At 38.3% G+C, this 10,500-nt stretch overlaps 1 protein-coding gene across 1 annotated transcript; it reads right to left on the bottom strand.

Annotated features, from left to right (window-relative positions):
* Positions 1-1,629: 1,629 nt before the first annotated feature.
* Positions 1,630-4,209, bottom strand: LOC103717216 (non-specific lipid transfer protein GPI-anchored 11-like). The gene is made up of 3 exons (XM_008805523.6): positions 3,560-4,209; positions 3,363-3,395; positions 1,630-1,968 (listed from the first exon to the last, which is right to left on the bottom strand). Exons 1-3 carry the CDS (start codon positions 3,903-3,905, stop codon positions 1,829-1,831), a joined length of 519 nt encoding a protein of 172 aa, XP_008803745.2. The 5' UTR covers positions 3,906-4,209; the 3' UTR covers positions 1,630-1,828.
* Between the last annotated feature and the right edge of the window lie 6,291 nt (positions 4,210-10,500).

The raw sequence follows: 10,500 nt of genomic DNA, 5'->3' as shown, positions 1-10,500 counted from the left end.
GGCAATCATCGAATTTTATTGCTTTAGGTACAACAAAAATTTGAAGCCTTCTATTTATCATAATTTGTTATTTTATTATATTGCTTTTGAAGAATAGCTGGGAAAAAAAAAGAATGAAGGCTGAGCTTGTGTAGAATTCTCCATTTACCATATAAACGGGTATTCCAGCTCGGCCATCAATAAAATTTATTGCTTAATATGTAATAGAAATATATGGCTACTAAAACCTTTTGTTTATTATATTGATGGGAGTTTTTGCTCATCCCCATAAAAGTTTATTATTTAATGTGTAACAGAAATGTAGTTATCGAAGCCTTTGATTTATTATAATATTTTATATTATTATATTTTTTCAAAAATGGTTGAAAAAAAGCTAAAAATCATACTCTGTGCATCGTGCGAAGCCAGTATTAATGGTAGGAGTTTTTATACGCTATGTGGATGCCAGTATTAATAACGGTTATTATTAAAGTTTATTGCTTAATATGCAATGAAAAAACTTACGTATTGAAATTTTCTATTTTATTATAATAACGAGAGATTTTGCTTGGGTATCCTTAAAATTTATTGTTTAATATATAATAAGAATTTGACTATTATAACCATCTATTTACTATAATTTATAATATTATTATACTGTAGCCAAAGAATAGTTAAAAAAACAAAAAAGAAGAAAAGAATGATCCAAAAATTGGATACTTTTTTGCCTGTGTTTTGCCGATATCAAATGCGCTACTGTCCTCGTCACTATTTTTTAACTTTTGGAGCAAGACTGTAAGAGAGGCACTTGTGCTGAGCTGGTTCTTCTGCTGTATTTTTCAAACCCCCTATATTTTTCTTTTTGTGATATGCTCTGTCATCATGTAAAGATTACGAAAGCGTTTCCTTCTCTGTGAATTACTCTGTTATACATACTCTTTGATTCTCAATATTATATACGTGGCATTTTTTTTTTGCCTCCCTTTAATAATATAAAAAAAAGCTGCTATATTTTGCCTTGGCTCAAATTTTGGGATGTGTAATAAATCTCAAGTGCCTTGGCTGTCCCGCTTTCAATCTAATATAAACTAGTAGTTAGCACACGAGACGTACTTGCTTGGGGAGGAGTCAAAATAATCAATAGGTCAGAATTGTATCTTTCATGCCAAAGAAGAATTTATCGTTATACAAATTTTTCACTGGATCACCTACCATATAGATCTCAAAATGCTCCAAATCTTTTACTTATACACTTGAATGGATTTCAAAGTGATCAATGGATGATCCAACTATAGATTCATACAAAATACGGTGAATCCTTCTTTCAAGCAAAAGATACACCTCTGCCGTCAGATTCTACCTTTTTTTTTTTTTTTTTTTTTTTTTTTCTCATCACCATGATTGAAGCGGAAGCGAGTTTACTATTGAGGCTCTGATTGGGTACTTCCTACTGGACACCTAATTATTATGGACTTACAGAGGTAATTGATTTTCATTTAAGTGATAAATTCGCAATAAATGAATGAAAAGGTCCACTCTCTCCCTCTCTCTCTCTTTTTCTCTATGGGAAACATTACATTTTTTCCATCATTTTTTTTTGTTAGTACTCAGGAGTATCTGAGATGCCAAACCGGCAATACAGACATACTCTTCTAGCATTAAACACGAAATCTACTAGTATAAAAATAGCCTAACATAAATGATGATGTTTGTGTGAGAACACCACCAAACTGAGAGCTCAATGAAACCAAAAGAAATCCCCGGGATACAACTCAAGCAACACCACCAAAAAGACTCGTTTCATATCGACTAGAAAAGAGATACATGCATGGACACAGGAGCTAAGTTCTCAAATGTAGTGAAACCAAAGAGCAACTGCTGCAGCAGCAAGAACAACGACCAAGGATGGAGCCGATAAAGCTCGGGCGCCTGAAGGCCTTGGTGATGGAGTCGAAGCACTTCCAGGTGCTCCACTGGATGGTGATGGGGCTGCAAGATCACAAGACTGTCATCAACAATTAATAAATTAACTTCCGGCGAACTCCTACGTACGGTTATATAATTAAAAGAGCAATATATGGACGAACATATTTCAAACAAGTTGGAAACAATGGCTCTTATCAATGCTCTAGCAGCAGTCAGAACAGGTCTGGAGGCCTCCTGGTTTGATTTGAAATGGCTGCAGAGAATAAATTTTTTGGTGTAGTAATGTTTTTGTAAATATAACAAGCGTTGGCCGAATACATAATATTATTGATCAGGAGCGATTTGGTCAAATAACTTCAGCTTTTTTTTGATGCTACTATATATCCATAGTTCTCCATTATAATGCTTCGTAGTTACAATAATGTCACAAACTATTTCACTTTAAAATTTAAAAGAAATATCCAATCAAACAGAAAGAATTAGCATCAGTGGACAGACATTATAATACAGTTGAATGATGCCATCAAAATCTTGGTTTCAAAATGGAGTTGTCAGATAGAGGACCAAAGGGGTCGGAGCCAACTTGCATTATGAGCAGGCTTGTTTAAGTCGGGTTTCTATCACTAGTCCAGAGTCTGACCCAACCCTAAGTTGCTGACCCAACCCGGCCAAATATAAGTCAGGTTTTAGACAGGTTTTGGACCGAGGCTAGTAGTCACATGACCTGCCCTTCCGGCATTGCTTGTTACTTGCAGAAACAAAACTCTATCAGCAAATGTGACCAAATAAAGGTCACCTTCTACTGTTCACAAATTTCAGGAGAATTGTGTGGAACTGCAAACTCCAGCAATTGGATGGCATCCTTTGTGGCCAATCACGAGCAGATCAGTACTACGAGAGAGACGGCAGCATCGCTGCCCTAAAAAATCGCTCTAAACAAATGAAAAAAAAAATCTAACAGAAAATTAGAAACAAAAGCAACTATAAAGCCACCAATAAAGTTTTTTTTTTGGTTTAAAATAAAATCAAAAAATGAAATCATCTCTAGTTCCATCTAGATCACTTATCCACTCACCATAGTACCACACGTAATAAATATAAATAAATAAATAGATAAATATTTAGAGAGTAGAAGGGACTTCCTTGTTATCATTAATTATAAACACAAAAATTAATTGAAATATGATACGGCACGCTCATCTTTCCGAGCCTGGGAGTACTTCCTTTTTATTAATTTCTAATATCCGGTCCTACCGATCGCAGGCAAAAGAAACACAAAGGGACTTCATTGCCGGATGGTTTCTCCTTTATAAAAAAGGAGGAGGACGAGGAAGAGGAGGTAGTAAACCAAAATTTGACATTATAACGAGATGAAATCATCTTTTGGGTAGAGAAAGGAAAAGAAAAGAGAAAATGATGGATTTGTAACATGGTTTATCCCAGTGGAAGAGACATACCGGGGGCTGAACCAGGCGCTCCATCAAATGCAACTGCAACACACACAAGAAAAAAAGCAACCAATTTCAAGATTTTAACTTCAAACCCGATATTACTTCAATTCTTAAATCCCAAAAGCCAAAAAGGAAATAACCTAAAAGAGGTGCTATAGAATCTGAAGTAAGAAAAGGGAAGAAGGAAAGGAGAGGGGACGCACTCTTGCACTTGCTGAAGGGAGGGGTGGTGATCCCACAGGCAGAGGGGAGGGTGAGGGCCTTGGTCATGTTGATGGTGATCCCAAAGGCCGAACTCCCCTTGAAGGCCTCACAGAGGCAGGCCACCTCCTCCTTGACCACCTTCTTGAGGGCAGAGCAGCAATTCCCCTGGGGCTTGGTCACGTTGCTCCCTGGCTCCACAAAGGTCAGGCAGTCAGCCAGGCTGAGGAGGGCAGAGGTGCAGTCCATGGAGGGTGAAGGCGCACCCACCTGAGCCCCATCCCCATGCAACATGGCCAGGCCGAGCCAAAGGGCAAGGACCCATGCACACCTGCCAGCCCAAACCATTGCTGTCTCAGCAAGGATAACTTGAAATGCAACAAAAGAGTATGGGAAATGGCTGGTGCTTGTGGAATGGCCTTGGAGTGGAGGATTAATATAGTCTTTTGGATAAGGGGGAGAGGGGAGGAAGGGAGGATATGGAAGAGGAAAAGGTTGGGGTGGGGGTGTCCCTGAGAGAGAGAGGTGTGGAAGCGGGCGTTAGAAGAGGGAAAGGCGAGGGTTGGTGTGATAAACACATGGCACTCTTGGAGATGGGTGGAATTGATGGATGGAAGAAGTGGTAAAGGCACTCACTTGGGTCGGAGCCCAGCTTTAAGAAGGGCATTGATTGACTGGATCCAGAGTCCAGGCCAATGAATTACGATTGATTGATTCACGGTATCCGCTGATTTTTGGACCACTCACGTCTATAGAAAAACTAACGATATGGCTGATTGAATGGCATCCTTTACTGCTTATCACTTCAGGGATGTCATTTGAGACAACCTATTCTTGATTTCATCATCTTTGTATTCTCTCTTTTTTTTTTTTTTTTTTTTGATCTTATGAGCTGCATCCACATCTTGTATGTGAGTCGCCGTTGTACCAAAAAAAAAAAAAAAGAGAAAAAAAAAAGGACATCGATAGCCAGGCGTTGGAATGGTCCAAAATTCTACAGCCGGGACTGGACCGAGGACCAGGCTCACACGAGAGTTGCATGTGAAAATTTTGGGAATAGTTTGACCATATGAATAATAAGACAACATTTTGGACTTGAGCCAGGACTTTGTTAAAATTGATGATGTTCGAGGAAGGTGATAACTTGGACATTGTAGACTTAATTACCATTTAACAATACCAAAGAAGACCGCACTCTTTCTCGATTCATTTTTACATGACACTCGTTTTTATTCTTATTTATCTTGCTGATCTTTAACTCTGTTTTTTTAAAAAAAAAACCACTAAAATTGATATATTCACCTGTGGTGGTGGCTATAATTTGATCTCTTTGTTTAATCTTTTTTATTTTCTTTATACGAATGTACGCATTTGGTGATGTAATCATCGGATGACAAACTGTGGGGTTGGCCATGGAATCAAAGATTGGACGTGTGGAAAAAGAGATTGACCCCTTCGACCGGAGCAAGGTTGTTGGCTTACGTTTTCCTCGTGACATGCTGAGCTCAATCTTCCTTCCCCTTCATCCCCATCGCTCGCATGGTTTCATGCTGCACCTCGGAGAAAAGGTGAGTACAGAGAGAAACCAATTCAATAATGATGAAAACAAAACGAAACCAATTCGGTAAGGAGGCCATGGGGGAATTATTAGATGGCTCGATATAAATAAATGCAGGCAAAATGTTCAATGGACTATATTTGGCATGCACAAATACATGTTTGTGAGAAAAAAATTTAGGGCTCATTCGATTCGCAAGAAGATAAAAAAGAAAAGTATGGTCAAGAAAAAAATAGAAAAATTGCTCATATTTGGAGTTTTAAAAGGAGTGCTTTCTCATGAAAATAAAATTTCTATATTTTATAAGAAAAAAAATTCTATAGGAGATATGAAAAAGTCCAATTCCAATTTTTTTTTTCCAAAAGTCCTCTTAAGGTCTTACTTTTATTAAGGACATAATAGATATTTTATATAATTTTTTTCGAAAAATAGATGTCTAACCAAACATAACCCACTCTGACATATGTCACTCCTTTATGATCAACCAAATATACAAAAATCACTTCTTCAGATATCATATAGCAAGGCATTAGTTTTCTAGAAAAAATATTTCAGTAAAAACAAAAAATTTCCATGAACCAAATAATATACATTGGCTTACATTTACTTTTAAAAAATAATAGGACTAATACAAAGAAAAAAAAGGATAGTTCATAAGAAAGTTTCTATTGAATCCTCATATTTCTCCAAATATGCTAGAGACATTTATAATCCACCGCTTGATTTTAGCAGGGCTCAAAAGATACTTTAATTATGAAAGCTCAAACCCAACTAAATAAAATGTCTGCCTGCAAAACAATTTACCATTTAATGAAAGAAATATTCTGAATTTATTATTATTATTTTAGCATATATTTTCTGCAGTTGTGTTTGTTCTGGCTTATAAAAGTTAAAAGACTTGGATTGTATTCCACAATGCTACATTTGTTCATCCATTTCAGGCTGTATCTTATACGTTATTTTTATGGATGCATTTCTTGCTATATAATAATTTTTTTAAAAAATTTACTTTTGTTTGATAATTGCTCAATTCATAGGGGGGCTGAAAGGCTAAAACAAAAACCTGATTTTCGGCTAAAAACTCAATCCTATTACCTAGACCAATATATTCTATGCAAGTCGTAGATTTGTTATTTGGTCTATATCATTAGTAGCATCTATTTAGCTTATATGGGTTTATATCTTTATTTACTATCAAATTTGGCTATCCAGTTATTATAAAATCAACTAAAAGCACACTGAAATTAAATTTATCGTATATAAAATGTTATTTGTTTCACATTTTGGATTCATCCATTCATATATAAAATGATTAAATATTACTTTTAATTCCATGTACTTGCATGTGGATGATGCTAGTATTCTTAAAAATTCAAGTATTCCACAAAAAAAAAAAGAGTGATCAATAAATCATGACATAGCATAACAAAGAGCTAGTCCCTTTAAAAAGGATCCAAAGCCAACACAAAAACAAATTACGAGCAAAAGAAAGACCCAAACGTCATGTGAACCCTATAGAGACCTAATACTGCTTTGATCAATGCCACTCTCAGCTCTCTCATATACTACTGCGACCACTAACCAAACAAATTGGACCTAATAGCCACATCATCGACGAAATCTAAAACATCCTCCATGAGAAGAACATGGCAAATGCCAGCATCCCAACAAGGAATCTGTGAGAAGTCCTGAGCTCAGCTGTGCTTGAGGGTGATGGTGCTTGGGCTGGAACAACAGGTGGCTGAGCCGGAGAGACCGGTGGGGCCGCTGGTGGTGGAGAGACTGGGGCTGGTGAAGGAGCGACCGGCGCCGGAGACGGCACCGATGGTGATTTTGGTGGTGGCGATGACGGAGCTGCATTGCATTCAGAGAATTAGCATGCATGGATAATCTTCATGGAGTAGTACTTAGGAAGGGAAGAATCAGATTGATGTGTGGATTAGTGATTTACTACCTAAGACTAAGCCACACACAAACTGTAATCTAAATTCAAGAACAAGCTTAAATATATGTTACAGTTTAAATTAACGTTTAGTGAACCTTCCCCCCCCAAAAAAAGCACTAGTGTTTTAGTGTCAATAGGCAACGGTGAAATGAGCATTTCGGCCATCAAAACCATTAGTAGTATTTCCTGTCTAAAAAACCTGGTCAATCAGGACCGCAGTCATTTTAGTTATCTGTAGCCAAAAAAAAAAGGAAAAAAGAAAAAAACAGAGTGATCAAATAAAAGGGAAATAGAAGAGGGAGAGAAACTTGCCCGGAGATTCACCAGGAGGACTCGTAGCTGCAATTTCCAAGAAGAACAAAATGTAAGTTTCATCAAAACAAGATTAATAGTAGGTCTACTGTAAAAGAAAAAGAAAAAAAAGAAAAACCTATAGTAATTTTTTTAGAATAGAGATATAGCAATTAAGAATGCAATTTAAATATGACATATTTGAATGCCAGAGATCTTAACCAAAGATAATTCAACCAAGTATAACAGTAACAAAATGGGTGCATTAGATCATTTCTTAAGCTTAAAAATTTCCACAAAAAATAAAAATAATTCAATCGACTTAAAAAGAAATACTTGAAAAACTAACACTCGGGACAATTTTACAGGATTAGAAGAAAAGGCGATGCATAACCAAGTCAAGATGAAAGGGTTGTGGTCAAAAAAAAAAAAAAAAACAACTGCATTACCATTACAACTACTCATTGGAGGCACGTTTAGCTTGCAAATCTTGGGGAGCCCAAGAGCCCGAGTCATGTTAACGGCTATATTTAGTTGGGAGGCCTCCTCGAGTGCTTCACAAATACATAGCGGGCTCTTGGCAACCACCTGCGCGATGCCGGTGCAGCAGCCCTTGCCGGGGCTCGGCACGCTGCTCCCATCGGTCACATACGGCAAGCAATCCGCCATATCCGGGATAACATCGTCACAAGCTGGGGGTGGCGAAGGAGAGGAGTCGGCGGCGACGGCGGCGGGGACTAAGAAAGCCCAAATGGCCATGGCACCAATGGCCAGCACCAGTCGAGCCATGGGTGGTGGTGTTGGAACGAGGAACAGAGCTTTAGTGTGCGAGAGAGAAGGGTGAGGAGAGGAATGGGATATGGATATATAAATAAAGAGAGATGAAAGAAGTGAGGGAGATAGGGATAGGAGTTGAGAATTATAAGGCTTGGATAATATTCAGTCCTTGGATCTCTCGCTTTCAGCTAATGAAACAGTTGAGGATTATAGGGTTTGTTTGGATTTGGAGATCTTTGGATGGTTACGTGGTGCAGTGGATTCGGAAAGGGAGATGGCAAATTTTCCCCCTCTGCTATATATGCGGATCTTTCTTATTAACATTAAAATTTTAAATGAATAAACCAATTATTTTCATTTTCTTATCAACTAATTAGAATAAATTCTAGTGATCTTCTCAAATGCTTATCAACTAAATAGACTGGAAGGTATTTTAGATTATTGATTCAAAAAAGTTAATGTAAAAATTTGAGGAGGACTAGTCTTTGAAGTGTTTTGAGATTTTCCTGTGTCAGTGGTGCAGATCCTTAAAAACTCTTTTTTAACTGTAGGAAAATCTTACAACTCGGTATGTGGAAAATATATCTTGTAACTTTGTGCTCGTGCATTAGCCCGAGCTCTGTTGCTTCATTACTGCAAACATATTGTCACGCCCCAAAACCCAGCACCCAAGTCCGATACACAACCGGCCGCATGTGCCCTAGAGCAGTGCTCTAAAGATCATGTAAAGCCTATGATGAACAAAAATCCAATATTTTCCGAACTAATTAATTAATTCAAATAGTTAAATCCAATCTATCCAAATAATCAGATTAGTTCAATTACAAGAGCTTTCAATGTTCATCGGTATCAAAATAAACTAACTGATAACTCTGACACTCGCACTCTACGCCCATTCCATCCAGGTCTATGCATCCTGCAACTCTAAAAAGAGAAAAAAAGAAGGAGAGTGAGCTTTACAGCCCAATAAGAATCCCTACACATCCATACCAACACAATAATAAAATAGATTTGAAAACTACAGGAAAACATTGCACACATTATAAAATCACAAACCGGCTATCAACAATGCTTGAATAATCAATATAAATATGAACATCAAATATCAATAGAAACCCAGCCACTCAAGAGTGATATATCATACGATAGCTCATAAATCTTCATTAGTATTTTCGATGCTTTTCATTTCATTCCTTATTAATTTGATCCGGATCAATTATCTTATTAACTTTGGGCCAAATCTCAGTCACATTCTCCAGCCTGTAGTGGGGCTGCCAAAGTATCATATTTCCAGCCTGTGGCGGGGCCTACCAATTTTAGTTCCACATTTACCAACCTGTGATGGGGCTGCCAAGTATCATATTTCTAGTCTGTGGTGAGGCTTGCCAATTTTAGTTCCACATTCATAGCCTATGATGGGGCCTGCCAAAGTACTACATTTCCAGCCTGTGACGAGGCTTGACATAATAACGAGATAAACCCAAAATTCTTGTTTTTTTAATCCAGTTCACATCCAATCTAGAGGAAGAAACTAGAGAGAGAAAAACCATAGAGAGAGAAATAGAGAAACCAACAGAGAAACCCAGGAAAGAGAAATCAAGAGAGAAGGAGAGAGAAAGAGAGGAGAGAGCCAGAAGGCTCTCCCTCTCTCTCCCTTCCTTCCTTCTTCCTGAAGGGACTGCTCGGCGGCAGCTGCTGCCTATGGCCGGTGCCCCCTATGGTCGTTGGCCCTTGCGACGTCGGCATTGTGTAAAACCCGGCGATGGCCGACCGAAATGGAAGGAGAGGTGCACCAAAATAGGAGAGTCTAACTTCACCTTAATCTGGCGGCTTGCCGGCCGGATTCAAAGGAGATGGTGGCCCAAGGATCGGAGAGGAGGAGGAGAGGGAACTCACCTTGCCTCCAGCAAGATCCTCCTAGCCGGATCAACGACGAATGCTCCGAGCCCTCCCGCAGAACACCTTGCTATCAACTCTTTAATGGTAAAGCGCTCTCTCTCTCCCGAATGGTGCCAAGGAAGAGGGGAAGGGCTCCTTTTATAAGCGAGGAGGGGCTCGCATTTGGTACGGCTATGATCTTGTCCAAGACAAAAATCTTGACAACAAGAAGATGCTCAAGAGTTGCAGTTTTCAACAACATCAAACAAAGCTACCAGAAACCCACATCAGACATGAACCATTTCTTTTTCCCTTCTCAACCATAATGTTTCTCAAGGCCTTGTGAAACAAATTTATTTAAAATTAGCCATTTCAACCTTCTACTGGTTACAATTACCTTCACAGAAATTCCAAGAGTGTGATTTGGGGGTATCTTCCTGTTTTCTTCTTCCCTTTAATTGACTGTTCTTGATGCAGCCATTAATATTGTCCAG

The sequence above is a fragment of the Phoenix dactylifera genome, chromosome 5 (genome assembly GCF_051530095.1).
Source record: "Phoenix dactylifera cultivar Ajwa chromosome 5, Ajwa_hap1_PhDact_Kaust_v1.1, whole genome shotgun sequence".
NCBI lineage: Eukaryota > Viridiplantae > Streptophyta > Magnoliopsida > Arecales > Arecaceae > Phoenix > Phoenix dactylifera.
Note: the sequence above shows the minus strand (reverse complement) of the source record. Positions and strands in the feature narration are given on the sequence as shown.

Coding starts and splice junctions, on each gene's coding strand:
- LOC103717216 (XM_008805523.6), bottom strand. CDS start 3,905: ATGGTTTGGGCTGGCAGGTGTGCATGGGTCCTTGCCCTTTGGCTCGGC. Junction 3,396..3,559: donor TCCCTTCAGCAAGTGCAAGA/GTGCGTCCCCTC, acceptor TGTGTGTTGCAG/TTGCATTTGATGGAGCGCCT. Junction 1,969..3,362: donor AGCGCCTGGTTCAGCCCCCG/GTATGTCTCTTC, acceptor GTGATCTTGCAG/CCCCATCACCATCCAGTGGA.